This window comes from Tachypleus tridentatus, chromosome 2 (genome assembly GCF_004210375.1).
Source record: "Tachypleus tridentatus isolate NWPU-2018 chromosome 2, ASM421037v1, whole genome shotgun sequence".
Taxonomy (NCBI): domain Eukaryota; kingdom Metazoa; phylum Arthropoda; class Merostomata; order Xiphosura; family Limulidae; genus Tachypleus; species Tachypleus tridentatus.
In genome coordinates, this window is record NC_134826.1 from 111157525 (window position 1) to 111177388 (window position 19864).

The following is a 19864-nucleotide window of genomic DNA, read 5'->3' on the forward strand; positions in this document are numbered from 1 at the left end:
ACTCTGTTCTTTAGTTGTTTCGTCAAACTATGAAAACTGGTTTTATTGTGTAACTGTGGGAAATATATGTATTTTATATTTTGAGACTTTTACACCTACCTTACTTTATAAGATATTTTTTCTGCTTGAACAAATAAAATAACAAGGTAATTTCGCCTTCTTAATTTTCCTAAAACCTCTTACTTAATTCAAATGTTTAATCCTATCTGCATATCTAATATTATAACTGATTCCACCAGCTTATCTGCATGAATTAATCCCACATAATATTCAATTTATTATAAGTTGTTCAAATCACATTATACATTCATATCTCTCAACTGGCACTCCTTCTTGCACAATAATTAAAATTTCACGTGTTTCACTTAAAATAACTTTATTCTTTCTTCATTTGACATTACTTTCTCCCACTTGATAACTTGTCGTATTGTATTTGCCGAGTAAAATACACATACATAAGTATTGGTTAATTTTCCTAGATGAACAAGCTGTGCCCCTAAGTGGCACAACAGTACGTTGGCGGTCTCATACCGCTAGAAACCGGGTTTCGATACCTGTGGTGGGTAGAGCACAGGTATTTCGTTGTGTAGCTTTATCCTTAATTAAAAAAACAAACACACAAACAAGACTAATCTGTTTCCGCCTATCTTATTCAAATTATTATTTGTGTTAACTATATATTGGACGAGCTTGTTAAATCTACTAAGTGTGAGCTGTTGATTTCACTTTACTAAACTCTTTGAACGAATTTCACATACGAAAGTAAATAGAATATTTCATTCTAAAAACATTAACATCAATTTCCTTTACCAGATTTGATGTGTTAATTCACTCATTGATTTCGTGCTCATCCACAGTTCCACAATAACCCAGGAGTAGCAGACTATCATAAGAACCAAAGGCAAGGCGAACAGCGTAACGAAGCGATACTCAGCTACTGCAAGTCCTCGCCAATCCTTTAAATCTTCACAAAAGAACAAGGTCACGGTGACATTTTCGTTGTAATAAGTAGCCTCAACGGTATTCTGAAGAAATAAGCCAGATTTATCAGTACAAGCTTCGTTTATATACAGATACATATAAGATACAACATTAAAAAACATGTTATTACTTCATGTACATACAATATTAATATTTTGTTTAAAATTAAAATTACACTGTAGAATAAAGGATAAAACTTTCCCAATTGAAATTCTCCAAAGCTGTTTTTCCAGTTAATAACCAAATAAATCTTCATTTACTGAAGTAAGTCATCATTAAACTAAAATCTTGAAATGTATCACAAAGTTTTTAACTGTAACGAGTCAAAATTATCTTCATTACAAACTTTTATCGAGTTTTATATTAGAGTAGTGCTTACAATGTGTTGGGTAGAATAAAGGTCACGAAAAATGGATGAGGTTATCTATTTTATAAAAGCTAACGAAACAGATTATAAAATGCGCCTTTTAAGATTCTCTATTTTACACAATGCAAAGAAAGTTTAGTAAATCAGTTACTTTACGTATTTCTCTAATTTAAAGACTTTAAGAAAATTGTTCAAATTACTTAGATGTGATGTCACTTATTAAAACTTATTCCTACAGCATGTTTTAATAATAATGAATTATATTCTCAATTTAATTGAACAATCACACGAGTACTTCCACTAATTCTTTAAACTGACCAACAAAAGTTGCATCTGCTGCAAATATATTCTTACAAAAAGTGAATCAATTTAAAAAAATAAATAACTTCGGGCCTTTTATGTTTTCAGTTCTTGGTTTTTATATTTTTATTTTTTAGGTGGTAAAGTAAGACCAATGGTAAATCTGACATCAAAAACACAAGATATAAAATAATGAAACGTTTTAACAAGATACGGCTTGATTTGAGAAAAAGAGAGACAAAAAGTACAGTTCGTCGATTTCTTTTGACATAATAAATCTTCTAACTAGACCTTCTTGAGAAATGACAATGTACCACTAGAAATATTGTTATACGAGACTAGCGTAAATTTTGCTAGAGGAACTAAGGTAAAAATTCCTTATCTTGATACGAGTTTTGATCAAATTGGGGTGAAAAGACCTCAAGTGTGACATCTTTTGCTTTTATATGGCAGATAAAACATAGTATCCAATTCCAAACTGGAAAATAGTCAACCACTTAAACTTCGCCAGTTTTTTCAAGTAAGTAAAAGTGGTAAACTTCAAATAGTGTGAAGTAAACAAAGTGTGAGTGTGTACATATGCATACATATTTATATCTTGTATTCAGTTTTGTTATCAATAAATGTGTTTTTCAGGTATTTATTATTTAAATTTTTACTCCAAAAAGTATGTTTAGATGCAGAACCGGTAAATAATAAAAGTGATATTATGATTTTAAATTTTTATGTTTTATGATACATGTATATAAAACTATATATCGCAAAAAAATTAATAAAATCTCTGTCATCTTTTCTTGACCTTTATTTTACAAAATGATTTGTAACGTAAGTAGCGTCAGACAGTCACATACAGCAAATTATGAGTATTATAAGTATTATGCACCATGTATATTAGATTCTTGTGAAATAAAAAGTGAATATGCTGTTGTTGAAGTCATTTATAAATTGTATACACAACGTACTAAACATTCTTAACTTTTCTATGTTCATATGATATATATAACAACCATACACTACAGCAAAAACTGAATTATAACATTGTAAAATTTCCTGTTTAATCTTAACAATAACATATAAAAGTTATTAAATTTTAAATTGAAACTAAGAACATTCATGCAACGTTTCGCTTTACAGCTTCTTTGATAGAGCTCTGCACAAATTCTTAAACTGAGCAGATAGCACCAGGACAGTGTTGTCAGTTAAACTTGAGAATATGCAAAGAGCGATCCCGAAAAATATAAAGCGAAACGTTAGGTACACGTTAAACTTTTTTTTCCTGAATTTTTTATGTTCGTTTTAAATAATTAATGTAATTTTGTTTCATTATGTTTTATAATATACAAAGCATGTTCCATGCAAGGAAGGGAAGATTACCATAACAAAATAAACTGGGAAATAAAGACTTAGATAACTATATCGTGTCTTGAGACACACCAAGAGTACTGATAATCTTAAAACTCATAAATTACCTTGATGGCAGCAGAGGGAGTTGCGAGCAGTAAAGACACAACCCATACACCAATCATTAGCTTCTTAAAGTTGTTCATGGTGCAAAATGAGCGTGATTTAATGGGAAAAACAATCACCACAAACCTAAATAATAAAAACATATATTAAGAAATACACTGTTCATATTTTGTTTCTCATGTTTGCTTACAACATATGGTTGGCATGTTATTTCATGCATATTCCATACCTCTCTGCCACCAGATTCATTTTCCACCTTTACTTTATTGTAAGACTTGATGAAAAAAGTATATATGTATATATATTTTACACTCCCTCGATGTCAGATTTCCCAACCTTCTCTTACGTTACTTACTCTAAGATTGAGTACGTTGCATTAAATCGATTTTGTATATGCAACTCAGTAACACATGCGATAACCACAGTTGATATAAAGTCGCGGTAAAGCGGAAAGTATCAGAACTACATTTTTTGCATAGTCTGGCATTGTATAGGTATTTTTCTGCCGCTGAAAATCGATCGCTTTTGAAAATGATATATAGAAACTCTTTCCTTTGCAACATATCATAAGCTCAGATTATAATGATATGTTCAGATCGGGAATTTAGAATTTACAAGAAGGAGATATCTTTTTTGCTTAATGACAATGGAAAACGAAGGAAAGTGAATCAACCTGTCCCATCATAACCATTAAAAAACACCTGAAATAATTTGTACCCCAGGCATGGTAAGCTAAGTATGGTGTCTTGTAACAGGTGAGAATTCACGAATACAAATATTAATGTCGTTATCCGTCCACGTGCCCCAGACAATGAATGTAATAAATTCAAGTAAATTTCTGTCTGGATACGCGACACCAGTTCGTGTACACAAGCTCTTTACACAACATTCATTCAAGAATTGCATACCTCAAGTAGCTGGATAATAAAATATGTATGTCAGTATGTCTTTCGAAGGCATACTGGTCAACAAGCCAGCCATAATGTTTAAATATTCTGTGTGATAGGGTTGCTGAAACTCACACTGTAAAATTGTCACCATCATACGCTAGATAGATTAAGAAAAACGGCAAAGAGGACGGGTATGATTTGAATGTGACAGCCTTAGAACGGAGCCTTTTTGAAACAGAAACTAAGTTCAAGAGCTATTGTCAAGATGCATAGTCGTCAAATACAGCACAAACGTGCGTGACAACATAGACTGATGAGGTTCCAAAATTATTTTAATGTAACATATTCATACCCTGGATGTATTAAACCTATCAGGCTTCTTTCTGTTTGTTTACCCTATACTTACCGTGAGATAAACTGAAGATAGTACGTGCTATACTTCAACACTGCCATACTTCTCTTTCCTGTTTCTGTGCTTACTATAAGATATGATGATTGTTATAAACTTCAATACTAGCATACTTCTATTCTTTTCATATACATATCGATTAAAATATGTATTCTGTACTTAGCTGTTATCAGTTATTATTTCCTATTTTATTTTCTGTTAAATGTCATACTTTATACATATTTTATATTTCACTGCAAGCAGTCAAGCAGTCACTCTTTCCTCTTCCTCATCACTTTAATAGTTATACAGTTAAAAATATTCTGTTTCATTGTTATTAGAAAATCAATAGAGATATAACATATTACATTTAAAATCTCAGAAGTTTCAAGTAAAATACTAAATAACATTGGCGTTTGGAAAATATATTGTCAAAACGAAAATACTCCTTAAATTCGTGCTCATGCTGTAGAAAATATATTTTAACTTTTGTAACAGGATAAATATGTAATTAAAAAAAGGAGCTATAATGGGTTTTTGCGTAAAGATAATCTATATGAAGTTTCATACTGCTTTATTTGTGACATGACCTTATTGTTTCAGCCTGCTGTGCTTACGGTGTTTTTCTTTCATCAACTTGCCATCAAGTTTTCGTAGCCTTTTAACAATATATGTTGTTGTGACTGATGTTTTTTCTTCGTTATTAATAAATATTAGCTTAAATTTCTACTGAACAGAAGAACGTTATAAAGATTTTCCAAGGGACTAGATGGAAAAATAAAACTTTTCGAAATATTACGACTGTTGATTAAATCAATCATTTTGTTAATAACGTTACAATTAATGCTCACTTATTTCGTTTTTTTGTCTGTATACGTGATTTTGGATGAACTGAAATTTCGGGTAACTATTTTTTATTTAAATTATTTTATACGAATCTTATATTTTGTACAAACGTTTTTCCTCAATTGTTGTAAACACTAACTTTTGTCTCACAATTTAACAGTTGCTATTGTATGAAAATCTAGAGTTAAAATATTAAATGATTGATATTTCAACGAGTAAAAATTGCGAAAAGTTAGACTATTTAATGTTACTCATAGTTAACAACGGTGAAAAAGTTATTATTTATTTGTTATTTAGTACACAGTTACATAGTGGTGTGCTCTGCTCACCGCGATTATCGAAACCAAATTTTTAGAATTAGAAGACTTACCGTTAAGCCACATGGGGACAAAAGTTATTATATTGTTAATTCTTGTTTACTACCGTTAAATAAAATAAAGATTTTAAAAGAATTATGTAAATCAAAAATCAAATATATTACAATACATAAATATGTAACTGAATTAACTACACGCAAAGTTACGGTTTTCCCTGGTTTCAGAGTCAAAATGGTGAAACCACAATACTTGAGATCTGTGTTGTTTCTCCGTTGGTAGAATATTAACCATTATGCTTTGAGCAGTGTGGGGGACCTTTAAGGACAAAGCTGCTTGAAAATGCAATAATCAATTTTCAACGTAATAGTTGACTTGACTCATAAATTTATAATTACTCGAGAAAAATTCGATTAACTGTATTTGTCACAAGTGTTACAGCCATTGTATGTTTAATACTTCTAGCAAAATTACTATTAGTTAAAATATATTATTAAACTTTTAAACACAGTATTAACACTAAGCTATTAAAAGATGGTAGTTTATTCTATAAATCTATACAAATACTTTTTTAAAAATACTTCGAAACGAAAGTAAATATTTTGATAAATATATTAAAGTTTATTCAAAAATTAAAATGAGCTTCCTAAAAAAAGATGATCAACTTCTTCTTAAAGAAAGGTTTGTTTGCTTATTTGTAGTGAAACACAAAACTACACAAGGAACTATCTGTGGTCTGCCCACCACAGGTATCTAAGCCTGATTTCTACTGTTGAAATTTGGTCTCATTCAGTTTTATTTGCTGTTTCATTCTGAATCCCACAGGTTTGCTTACAGACTTAGGGTGTTTACTCTTCATTTGATTTTATTGCTGCGCAAGTAACTACATTCATATAGTTGACTGAGGACATCAAATATTTAGTAAAATGAAAGACACATATACAGAAGCGCTTGAATCTGGTCGTCTGATAACTTGAATTTTGGTTTCTTTGTTATTGTACGGTAGATTCTCACTCGCGTGGGTATATCAGGTTATCCAATAAGTAACGTCCGAAAATTTAATACAGAAAGTGCATCATAATTTCTGTCTTTGTAGAAGGCCTTAATCACTAAAATATGTAGTAGGACGTGTATAAAAATGTTCAGACAAATAAAAGAAAATAACCCAACTCCACTTTTCAGATTATTAAATAAATAAACCCTTATGAAGATGGATGTGTCTGAAGAGCACATTAGTCATATATTGCTTTATGAGTTTAAAAAGGCAGTAGTGCAACAGAAACTACACAAAACAATCAAGGTGTTTATGGTGCAAAGTCTCTCAATGAAAGAAAATGTCGAAGGTGGTTTCAGAAGTTCAGATCAGGTGACTACATCTTAAGTGACGTGCCACGTTCAGGTCGTCCTGTTGAGTTTAATGATGACTTGCTGTTGGCTGCACTTGATGAAGATTGTGCTGTAAGAGTTGAATAACTAGCACAGAAGCTTACTTCAACCCATTCAACAGTTCACCGTCATCTGCAACAACTTTGAAAGGTGTCAAAACTTGGAAAATGGGTCCTCCTTGATTTAACAGAAGCCACTCTTAGAGCAAAAGTGGACATTTGCACTTATCTGCACTCTCGTGAACGTAACTCTTCTTTTTTAGACAGGTTAGTGATTGGAGATGACAAATGAATATTTTATAAAAAAAAGTTAAACGCTGCAGACAATGGCCCAGTCCAAGTAAACTGGCTGAAGCAAAGCCCAAAATGGAACTCCATTCTAGGAAAGTTTTGTTAAGTGTTTGGTGGGATATTGTTGGTGTGATCAGACTTTTATTGTCAACAGTTAGAGCGCTTAAATATTGCACTGAAAGAATAGAGGCCTGCTTTGATCAGTGGTAAAGGTGTTGTGTTACACCAGTATAATGCACGGCCCCATATAGCAAGGATCAAATCTTTAAAGATTGAAGATCTAGACTGGGAAAAACTTCCACATCCTCCTTATTCTCCAGGCCTTGCTTCATCTGATTATCATCTATTCCAAAGTTTGCAGAACTATCTTGATGGAAAAGAGCTTGAAACTCATGAAGATGTCAAAACTACATTTTTTCCATTTTTTTCACCAAACCCCAAGAATGTTACAAAAGTAGCATTCAGAAACTTTGAATTGTTGACAGGAAGTAATTAATTATAATGGAACATACATTAATGATTGAATACCATTAAAATCGTTTGAAATCCTTTCTCTTTTTCTGAACTTAAAATCGGACATTGCTTAAAGGATGACCTGATATAATTGAAAAAAAAAATGTTCTGTTTGAATGCTAGTAGGTACTTATACATACGTGACTTTCTGACATTTATTTTTATTGCTGTGTTTTACTTTTGCGCGTATTTGGATTGAATTTCAAGTTTTTTCATTCAATGTTTTGCGGTGACGAATAAGTTTCATTCACTTACGTATGAAGTTGCTAAACAAATAATTCACACAGCTGCGTGTGTTTTTTTATGGCAAAGCCACATCGGGCTCTCTGCTGAACCCACCGAGGGAATTCACACAGAAAGAAACATAGCTATATATTTACTCGTTTATGTATTCCACAATTTCGTGTAAGTGCCATATGCGCATAGCCATCATTAATTTTGAGCTGATAGACACGAGTCAAGGCAGTTAATCAACATTGCTTTCTGCCACCTTTTGAGCTATTTTTGTGTAAGTGACTAATAAGATTTGTAATACAGAGCCGATTTTTGCTGCAACGGTGCGTGAACCATGAATCATACTATTCATAGTCTGAATACGAAAAACACTAGGTAACGCTCGATGCTCATATATGTGTAAAATACAACACTGAAATAAACTAGATGTGTAACCTTTCTGGAACACGTAACACAGAAACATGTGTAATTATTTAAGTAAGATGCAGCACAGAAACGAACGATCTTCTTTTAAATACTTACATAACTACACATCTAACTTGTGACACAAAAACAAGTTTTTGCTTGTTATTTTTATATACGTGTTCTTGCTATATGAAAAGTGAAATATAACTGAGTATCGCTTTTATCTTTTTTAACGTATGAGGTTACATTATAGAAACAGACAGAATACTATTCTATAACTCGCTATATAGTGAGAATTATAGAGAAATTTCCATTAATACTTTAAATATAAAAACAAATTCTTCTATTGAGGATAATCTATGTTGCCCGTTATTTTAATAATCGCTTTGCGATTTGCATCAATGATGTTAATTTTCTAAAAATCTTCTTTTGTTAACAGATACGTTGTTTGACATATTGTTCTTCTTTACTTTCATTCCTAGAATTATACACAGATGTTTAATAATACAATGAAATTGATTTATCTCTGTTACAACGCAAAGTAGGTATTAGTTCATGTTTGTTGCTGCTCTAAATGAAACCAACTGTAGGTAAATACGTGTAAATTGTTAACAAGGCTTAACAAATGCAACCGCTGCTTTGGTGTCTATTGTACGATGGTTTTAAGCATCTGACAATATGATCTCAGTCCGACTTCAATAAGTAAAAGTTTTAATATTTGCTGTCAATGGCCAATTTCGAATTTCTATGCCAGATAACATTATATAAGATAAATAATTATTTTCGTCATTATCAGTATTATTGTGTTAATTAATATTAAATGTCATTCTCTGTTTGCTAAGGAATACTACACCACAAGACTTTTTTACTTCTTATTATGTTATTTTAATACATTGAAGTAATGTATTTTCTTATGCTTAGTGTACTCGAAGTTGTGAATCCGAGGATTAATGTTTCGCGGTCCATTGTCATAATAACACAATCTACAATGTCGTGAGTATGCTACAAGAGTGACGGCAATATATCTCTGTTTGATCCGACAGTAGTTGTCTCTCATTTACTTGTCGCTGGGTGCTGTTGATTATTTCCCTTCCTTCTAGTCTATGTGAAGGTGTAACTCTTGTGTATCTTAGTGCAAAATTCTGAAAACACCAAACAAACACAATACATTACAGTAACAGGGCCTATAGCGTAGCAATTATAAGCTTATGTATGTTTATTCACTTAATTTTTAACGGTATCCATGGTAAACATGTCTCGGGAGAATATTAGTTCACGTCGCATGTCGTTCTGTAATTATGTGTAATTAGATAAAACATGTAATATTTCGTAAAGTACCCTATTAATTGAATGCTAATATATATGTATTAGATCTTTCAAGGCCTGATGCCGTGTAATTTTGTCATAAGTCAGCGAGCGGAAAATATAGAAGTGTATAAAGGGCTAAAGTTACTTAATTACAGAGAATTAATTATGCAAAATAACTTTCTCGGTACTATTTTTTTACATCAGTTGTTAAATGCTCTTAATTTTATGAATTTTTAATATGAAACACTACATGTGCGATGAAGTCGATTTATTTGTTAAATTCCAAGCCTAAAATGAGCAATAAGCGTTCAGTAATAGTGGAAAGCATAGATAAAGTTTGACTTTTCCATTTTAGTTGTTATTGGAAGGATAGAAGGGCTGAGCGGATACAGCACATTAACTGGTTTGATGGGGAAGAGGAATGCACTAAATTGTGTCCCCAATCCTTGCCAGTGGTAATTAGTTTTTATAGTAAAGCTACACTGGGCTATCTTTTTATTTACCGCAGGCAATGAAACCTCGAATTCTGGAGTTGTAATTCCGTAGACTTACTATTGTACCACTGGAAGATCCGCCCATGGTAGAGAAGCATAAAATTCTGCACAACAAATAAAAGCGAAAATCTCATTTCTTGCGGATGCTTCAAAGAATGTACACAATGTCCAATAATAAACGATGAAAAAGTACGTACGATCATCTTACCTCTTGTCAAATAACTGTCCTTTTTTATTTCGATTAGATATTGAGGGGCTTATAAAATACAAATCATCAATGACTTTGCAGAAAGTATGAAAATTAATAATGCAAAACACAAGGTTTTGATATACATGGTTGTCACAGCACAGATAGCACATTGTGTAGCTCTGGGCTTAACAACAAATAAACAAATCCATCACCTTGAAGTTAAGAAAACAGTAATTAATAATAAATTGGAAATAGAACAAAAACTGCCATTAAACTTTAGAAACAATTTAAGAAAGTTCAATTTCTTCATTGACACCTAATGAAGAAAACTAAATTAATAACTAATACACATTGCAATCTACTGATCATTAGGAAACAAATAATTCAAATTACCTTTTCATTCTTTATTGCGTATAAGAAGTTAATAAGGAAAGGGTAATAGAATAATTTTAAATTTAATTTTAGGATCCTTACAAAGTCAAAACTGAAAACTTGAAGTTACTAAGAAGATTAAGACAAAGATATGTTAATTGTTATATCCTATTGTTCGTAAGTAGACAGAAATATTTTACGGAGTTTTTCATTAAACAAAATGTTAATTGTTTATAATGTTCCTAGAAGATATAGTCATTCTTAAATATTTAAAAATAAATATTTTATTTTGTATAGGTATCAGCAAAAATCCGCACTAATCTTTCTCCCGTTAACAAATGGCTATCTCGGAGATCTAATCTTACCAGTTTCTTTCACACAAACTCTATATTGTACTTCTCGGTAATCTAATCTTACTAGCTTATCTCACAAAATCTTTTAAATTGATTATAGTCACGTTTAAAGAAATATATGCAGATTTAAAATGTCAATTTATCAACTGCATTTTCATCTTTTTTCTCCTAGGTTTCAAACTTCTACATTTGTGACCTTTTGGTGAATTAAAAACGAATTATTCGACCTTGGCTGAATATGTGGTGAACTCTTCACATATAACTGACCAGTCATTAAAACTGTTGAAAAATTAAATGGTACTGTTGAATAGATTTAAGTCCAGTTGACATGGAAATGGAGCCACTGTTAAATATACTAATTACATACATACAGTTACTCTTGTACATAAATGAGCCTCATGTTTCCTACTATGTTTCCTGGAGATGGTGGATCATGTTGTCCATTGAAATATGTAAGCAGTGTTGTTTTTTTTTTTTGTTAACAGGATACATATAAAGTTATTGTGAACACGAAAATGTTGATGTTGTGATTTTTATTGGCGCTGGCTATCTGTTTATAAAATGCTCTTATTTTGATTAAATTACATGCAATTCAGCTACAAAACATCAGTGCTATTAACACTCACCTTCAGATGGCATCTGGTCCTATTCTCATGTTCACAAGCGTAAGAAAAAAAATCACTTTTTTAATTACAATTATCAGTTTTCTATAATGCAATGTGAATGGTTGATCATCTAGAAGAAAAACAACAAAGAACGAAAATTTTGTGGCAGTTGTTTAGTTTTTGAAGGAAAGTAAACTTTCCCAACTGGGGTATTCAGGGATAATATTATCTCCATTCACCCTTTTCGCGGTATAATTTTTCATACTATTTTTGTGAAGTTGGAATTACTTTTAGGTCGGAATTATTTTTGCTTTTATCAGTTGATATTTGAAATTGTAGTTGTTTTAGAGAAGTGCGGATAGAGGAGTCCAGCTGGATCAAGGTAGCCGAGAGAAGGCAATCAGGGCCGATGGCATGATGATGCCTGTCAAGTCATGTCACCGACCGTACTTCGTGATCCTGAACACTGGAGTTGCTTGGATCAGTAAATCCAGTGCCATGGCTGGGATCAATAAATCCAAGTACCTCAGAATCTGCTGTAGGGAGGAAAGGGAGTACCCCGAGAAAACCCACTTACACAAGACAGGCGCTTGTCCTGTGCTCAAAACTGGTTCAATAACAGGTACCATCTGTTTTTGTACTCGTCAGATGTTCTCTTTCAAAGGGCTTCTTCGACGAAGTCGATTCTCTGTGAGGAGACCTCGACCACCGTCAAATAAGTCACATACCTTGGTCTAGAAGAAGTTAAAACTCAGCATCACATTGATCCAAGAATGAAAAAAAAATCCAATTTGCTTCACTGAATAAAAATAAGTTATGGGAGAGCATGCATGCCCCAAAACCTTTCAAGAAGGCGTCACTTAAATAAATTCTTAAAAGTTGACATTTTCGGAACATTATACATTTCTTTAGTTGAAGACTTGGGCAGGGTCAGCATACATGCCCACATAAGTTGGTACCAGACCAAGGTGCTGTCTCCAATGTGAATTTATCTTGGCGATTTCTAAGTGACCTTAAAGGCTTATCTAGACCAGTGGTTCCATGCGTAATGATGGATTAACTTGTTTTATGTTTTATGCTTACTTTAAATATGAAAGTGTTAAGTTTTTAATCCGTTTTTTTATCGAATTAAAATAATTAAGGCTACGTTGAGATATTGGGAGGAAATCAACAAAAGAGGAAATTCCAATTACTTAGAGTTCGTTTTAGAGTTACATAAACATTTGAAACTGAAGGATTTTATTTATTTGTCAAATTTTTCGCGAAAATTCTCGAGGGTTCTCTGTACTAGCAGTTTCTTATTTTAAAGCGATAAAGAGAATGCAGATAGTCAAACCACCCACTGACAACTCTTGAGCTACTCTAATCGAATTGTGGGATTTTACTGTCAGTATTATAACTCACCCATGGTCCTTGTATAAAAGATGGGAACTATAGTATTGGTGAAGTTGTTACCTACAGCTTTAGCCAAAAATAGAACAGTATCTCAGTGTCAGAAGTGAAAACTAAAATTTGTGTGTTAAAAATGAAACGACTTGAATGAATATTATACAATTAGCAGTCATTTGACTAGTCGTTTAGTGAATGTTTGTTTTATTAATATTTTAAATTTAAACTAAAATGATTTTATCCATTTATACAATTTAGAAAAATTCATTTTATATATCTTGTACATCTTTATATTTAATTAATCTTGGGAATTCTAGAGCTAACACGTAAAATTCGAATTGTTTTAGCTTGTTAGAACCAGTTTCTTACATCACTGCATTACGACTGTCTTCAAACTATTATAAAAGCTATTGATTTTAGTGAATAAAACGAAGAAGATAACATTTTAGCTGCCATACACATCATAGTTTTCTCAAAATATTATATTTCTTCCGTATTCTGTAGCAAAGCAAAAGAAAACATTGTGAAATGACGAGAAATGTTTATTAAAAGGTTGTATTTATTTAGTGTGTTGTGACCGAACTATATACATAACATAAAAACAATTATTCTATATACCCAACCCTCACTCTCAGCAGCAAGTCTGCAGGCTTACGGCGACAAAATTCGGATTTCGGTACCTGTGGTAACAATTGAAAACATATACTTTCTTCTTTAATATACTTCCGTTTTTCTTATGTACTTTGTATCGACAAAGCTCTACAATGTCCAATGTACGTCCTGCGTTATTGCAGAAGAAAGTGTATATTATATGGTAAGGCTACATATCTCCGCTTTATTGGACAGTAAACTATATATGCTAAAACTGGCTTCGAGTTATATATTTGGTGTTTTCATAATTTTTTTATTGTCTTATAGCAAAATATTATTACGATTGTTGTTAAGTTATCTAGGAATTTAAAGAATGCGACGAGTTTAATTTGTTTTACTTCTTTTGACGGCCTGAACTAATGGTTAGAGTGTTCGATTCGTAATACGCGGGTTGCGGGTTCTAATAGTCACCAAACATGTTCACCATTTTCGCCAGTAAAGCGTTATAATGTGACGATCAATTTCACTTTTTGTTGGTAAAAGAGAAGCGCAAGTGTTGATGATGGGTTTTGTTGTCTCGCTTCCTTCTTAGTGCAGATTGCGCTCGAGTTGCTTCGCGCGAAATTTAACAGTGTGTGTGTGTTTTCTTATAGCAAAGCCACATTGGGCTATCTACTGAGCCCACCGAGGGGAATCGAACTCCTGATTTTAGCCTTGTAAATCCGGAGACATACCGCTGTACTAGTGGGGGGCGCGAAATTTGACAGACAGACAACAGAATTTCTGTAACAGACACATTATTCTCACAAATTAAGCAAAATACTTCAAAGAGAGTTTAAGCAATGAATTACATTAAAAAAGAAAGAAACATGAGATGTTCACAACAATACCCTTGTTAATCACAAGAAGAAGCATGCAGGAAAACGACATCATCTTGACCGACATCAAGATAAATTTATTTATAATATATATATATATACACACACACAGAATTAGCGGCAACTTTTAAAATATTAAGCTCCATATATAAACAGCATTTCTGGCAACGTCTCTCTCATCGTTCGGCCTAACTAGGATTAACGAAGTCTTGTGTGACATAAAAGATACTTTATGAAAACCTATGATTCTGAATTTGCAACGTACTAAATAAGAAGAATGTGAAAAAAATATGTTACTCCGCTATCAGCGTTTGAACCGGAGTGTAGCGCTGTAATTATAAACTTACCGCTATACCACCAGAGAACTTCTAAGTTATTAAATAAAGCAAATACTTTAATGTTTAGAAATTTCTGTGCTATACATTCGCGAAATCTGTAACTTATAATGTTTGTTACAAATGAGGACATTTGCATTTTTGGGTAAATAGATGTTTGTTTATTTAAATGTAAATCTACATAACAGAGTATTTGCGTTCTGTTAACAACAGGGAATCAAATCCCGAATTTTAGCGTTAAGGTTATACACTGACCGTTGACTCAGTGGAAGACAAGTAAATAATAACGTTACTGGTAACAGGCATGAAACATGAGGATATGAATATATATATATAATTAATTTGTAATGCATGTTCGCCTCAGAATATTTAAGTAACACCTATCTAACTGGTACTTTACGCAGTTTACAGACCCACGTAATTGTACATTATGCCCCCTGCTAGATCAGCGGTAAGTCTACGGATTTACAACGCTAAAATCAGGGGTTTGATGCCCCTAGGTGGGTTTAGCAGATAGCCCAATGTGGTTTTGCTATAAGAAAATACAAACACATGCACATTATATTCTCTGGAATACTCTAACGTTTTATATATTTGCAATACAGTATAAATATCGATTCAGTCCGAATACTTCTATATAGCTTCCGCACTGAAACGCATTTTTCAATCAAACTCCTCATTCCATATTAATTTTCTAAAGATTTTACTGTCTTTGCTAATTTTAGATAGTTTTCCTCTTCAATGAGTAACTATTGTCTCCTCAGTCTGTATGGTAGTTGTACATGTATCCAGTTTAATTCGTTATAATATCCTTAATCTATAGTAAATCCAAATATTTTATATTTCATCTATATATAAAAAGTCTAGAAAATTTATTCCCTTCTCAATCATTCTAAAAGCTTGATTCGCAGTAATTCTAGACAATTTCCTCAGCCCTCAAAAATCTTTAGAGTTTTCTCTACGCTTTGTAAATAAATCTTTACAGTTTATTCTAAACACAGTAATTCTGTAAAGCTTGTTCAACTCATAGTAACTTTTTCAGTTTATTCCGTACAGTTTCTTTAGCTTAGGATAACTCTATGCAGTGTGTTCTCTAGATAATAATTTTGTTCAGTTTGTTCTATACATATTTTTCAGCTTTATCAGTCCATGATAACCATATAATTTGATCAATACACAGAAAATCTATACAGTTTTGTTTTACTCACGATATGATATTAAAGTACTCTGATATCTTGCAAAAATAAATAACATATCCATTATTTGTTAAGTAGAGTATCTAAATGATCACGGACAGGAAAGGGAAGGACATAAGACAAGCGAACAAACAAATCAATGTATTTGTTTACATCAGTCTGTGTGTAGCTTTCATTACTGACTTATTTGCCGACTCTGTAATCTGTTGTGACTGGAACTCACTTTTGGGGTAGTGAAAATTTTAAACAACACGTTTTTCATGAACAAAGATTGTACGAAGAACAATTTATGTTTGCACGGGATAAGACCAAAACAAGATAAAAACAAAATACCTCATTGCTAGATTTGACCGGAGCTTTAGTATGATATCTCACAATCCTTAAACTACTTACATTACAAAAGTTTCTACATTAGCATTTTTAAAGGAAACAAATCCCAACTCTATGTAAATTGTACAGTTATTTGTAATAGGCCTTTAAGTGATCTTGACCTCATTCCAGAAGGCAGACATAGACACAGATCCAAACAGGTATAAGCTTCTATGGAATAGCTGTTGCAGTGCGTAAATTTTACCTACGGTGTAGGATTAGAATATATTTATACTAATGTTATCACACTAGCATATCTACGCAGTTATTTCTGGTCATGAAAATCATATTGTTCTCACAGTCTACGGTTATCCCACTCATTTTTCTCTTGCCTCTATAAATTAATTTTCTCTCGTCATGGTACTTTTATAGTTTTCTCTTTGCCGTTATACAACATATTTTCACAATAGATGTATAATTTTTATGCCACAGTTTTTTCTGTTTATAATAACTGTATACAGTTTTTCTATCTAAAAAATTCAACACACCTGTACGGTTTTCTTTTTTCGGATTAAATTTATATTTTCTTTGGTAATTGCAGATTTTCACTCATCAAAATTGTTTTCGGTTTCTTTTTTGTAAATTTTTCTTTTTTCAATTCACTCTACAGTCAGTCAACTTTTTTTCTAATGTTTTCTCATTCCACTAAGCTGTTTATTTTATTCAGAGTAAATCTTTAGTTTCCTGCATCGATGGTAAATCTTTAAAGTTTTCTGTACATAGAAATTTCATACTCACGACTGGCCTAAGTGTAGGTCTTCGGACTTAAAACGATAGAAAGCGGATTGTTTGTTTGTTTTGGAATTTCGCACAAAGCTACTCGAGGGCTATCTGTGCTAGCCGTCCCTAATTTAGCAGTGTAAGACTAGAGGGAAGGCAGCTAGTCATCACCACCCACCGCCAACTCTTGGGCTACTCTTTTACCAACGAATAGTGGGATTGACCGTCACATTATACGCCCCCACGGCTGGGAGGGCGAGCATGTTTAGGGCGACTCGGGCGCGAACCCGCGACCCTCGGATTACGAGTCGCACGCCTTACGCGCTTGGCCACAGAAAGCGGATTTCTATACACCTGGATGGCAGAGAACAGCTAGGGACATTTATAAGTTTATGCTTAATTACAAATATATAAGTAAAATCATACTCTCTTTTTTTCTACTCGCTTTATGCTAAATAGTTTTTCGATCCACAGTTTTCTCAATTTTCTATAATAAATTGCATTTTCTGTCTCCACAATAACTTTTTACATTGTTTTCTACCCACGGTGATTTTATATAGCTTTTCCATACTTATGATATTTTTTTTATGAAATAAAATTACACGCAAATTTCTCATTCTAAGATGTATATAGTTATCTCTCTCCAGTAAAATTCTAGACTTCTTTTGCGAAGTGCATTGAACACTATTATTATTGGACTATTACAAATTGACTTCTCCTTAAGGAAGGTATGGTTTTCTTCTTCGCTTCAAACTTTAATGGGCTTACTGGTATAACATCATTTGGAAAAGGACTTTGTAGGTCTAGCTGAACAAGAAAAATAAAGCAAGAGACTTCAGAAGACCTTTAAACACAGTCGTTTGCTTGTTTTTCCCAGTTCCTCGAAACCGAAAGCGGCAGAACATATTTGAGACCTTTCTCTCGCCGAGTTTCATTTGTAAGCTTTACACTAAGGAATTACAGCTTCATAGCTTCCTATGCGCTACAGTATTATTACATAAATTTGGTGTAGGCGAGGTTTCCATTTGCGATCGCCAACATGTTCTGTTATTATTTTTTTAGCTTTACTCTTACAGCTAAGGATTTTGACTATCTTAAGAAATAAGCAATAACCTACAAAAAATTAAATTTCCTGTTAAAGAACATTGATTTAAGTTTCATAAAACTTGATAACCCAGTCATGCCGTCTCCAAAATTTTAATTCGTAAAATTAGATATCACAGTTAGTTAAAGCGTAATTTAGATAATTATTAGCACAAGTTTTATGCGGTATTTTTCTTTCTTTTTTTAGGTACGTTACAGTTTTGGCTTAAGGTATTTCAACTTTCAAATCAGTAGACACTTAAAATGATTGAGGGAAGAGCTTATTCATGATTTATCAACGGTGGAGGAGTAAATTATCCTAAGTGGAATGATGTAAAGCTACGTATGAGCAGGGAGAGTGTGGCCTCGTGATTAGTGCGCTCGTACTGCGAATTTGAGAATTCATGGAGCGCATTTATTCGCATATAGCCTTTTGTGTAATTTTTGACAGGTGTTATGAAACATTCAAAAGCGTTTGAGTATGTTTTTTTTTTAATTCTAAGGGCAAGATTTATTCCCAATCTAAACCAAAATCATATGGCGTGGTAAAATAATTAGCATCCTAAGACCAGACAGAACGTAAAATGAAACATTTTTCGAACCATACATAATACAGTTATCTTTGTTAGATATACCAGGCAAATGTATATGAAGTATCCATTGTGTGTTAAAATTGTAGGATTTTCAAATTACGTATATCTTAACACATCAAATATCTGAGCCGTTTTGACTGAAATTGTCAGCTTCACCCATTTTATTAGACGTAATTTTAATTTGCATGCCTCTTTAGTCGGTACATTCTTTAAACATTTTCAACAATTTTAATCTCACACTGAATTAAATCATTTGTTAAAAAATTAAGGTTTCTTTGAAAAATCGGGTGGCGCGCTGTGAGTGAAAGAGTGCAAATAGATGTCCAAACGTGAATATCGTGAAAAGATAAGGAAATGACAATTGTAGTGCTATAGGTTAGATATTATCTGTCATTGAAGTTTTCTTAGTGTTTGCTGATCTATATTTAACAAAATTATGGCGCTGTATTTACTTCAAAGCCTTTTGTACCAATTTTCTCTTTCTTTGAACTGTTCTCTACATATTAAGAAGCACCAGGTGGTTCAAAAGCAAGTCTGAGGACTTATAGCACTAAAACAATGTGGTTATGGTACAAACTTTGACCTTAACAACAATTAGACGTTAATCAAACTGTTAATGAAGAGATACAAAATAGTATTTCATAAAATCTCTTGTTCTTTACCATCAAGTCTAAATGACGAAGACATGTGAAAAAATAAAGACAGATCTTAAACTATATTCTTTTACAAACCTCTGATTTAGAGACATAACGTACAAACTAAGAAATGTCGTAAAAACACAACATTTGCAAGTTTTTATAATAAATAATTAATTAGTTAATCCTGAGATGTAATGTAAAAGCTTTATCACAAAAAATATATGTTCTATTTTGAAAAGACACTGAACGATTACCAAACTTATTAAAAACTCTATCAACAATATTTGGTTTGAGCTCTCTTTCAACTTCTACGTAAGTAATTAATAACAAATCGCTTATTAAATCTTCTTTAGTGCATATCTTTAAAAT

The 19864-nt window shown here is 32.4% G+C and overlaps 1 protein-coding gene across 1 annotated transcript in view; it reads right to left on the reverse strand.

Annotated features, from left to right (window-relative positions):
• LOC143236341 (allatostatin-A receptor-like) overlaps window positions 1-19864 on the reverse strand; it is a 31419-nt gene that overhangs the window by 4948 nt on the left and 6607 nt on the right. The window contains exons 2-3 of the mRNA XM_076474615.1: window positions 3118-3241; window positions 811-1025 (exon numbers count right to left, since the gene is read on the reverse strand). Coding sequence (XP_076330730.1) covers window positions 811-1025; window positions 3118-3241 — 339 coding nt within the window. The remainder of the gene's footprint in view (window positions 1-810; window positions 1026-3117; window positions 3242-19864) is intronic.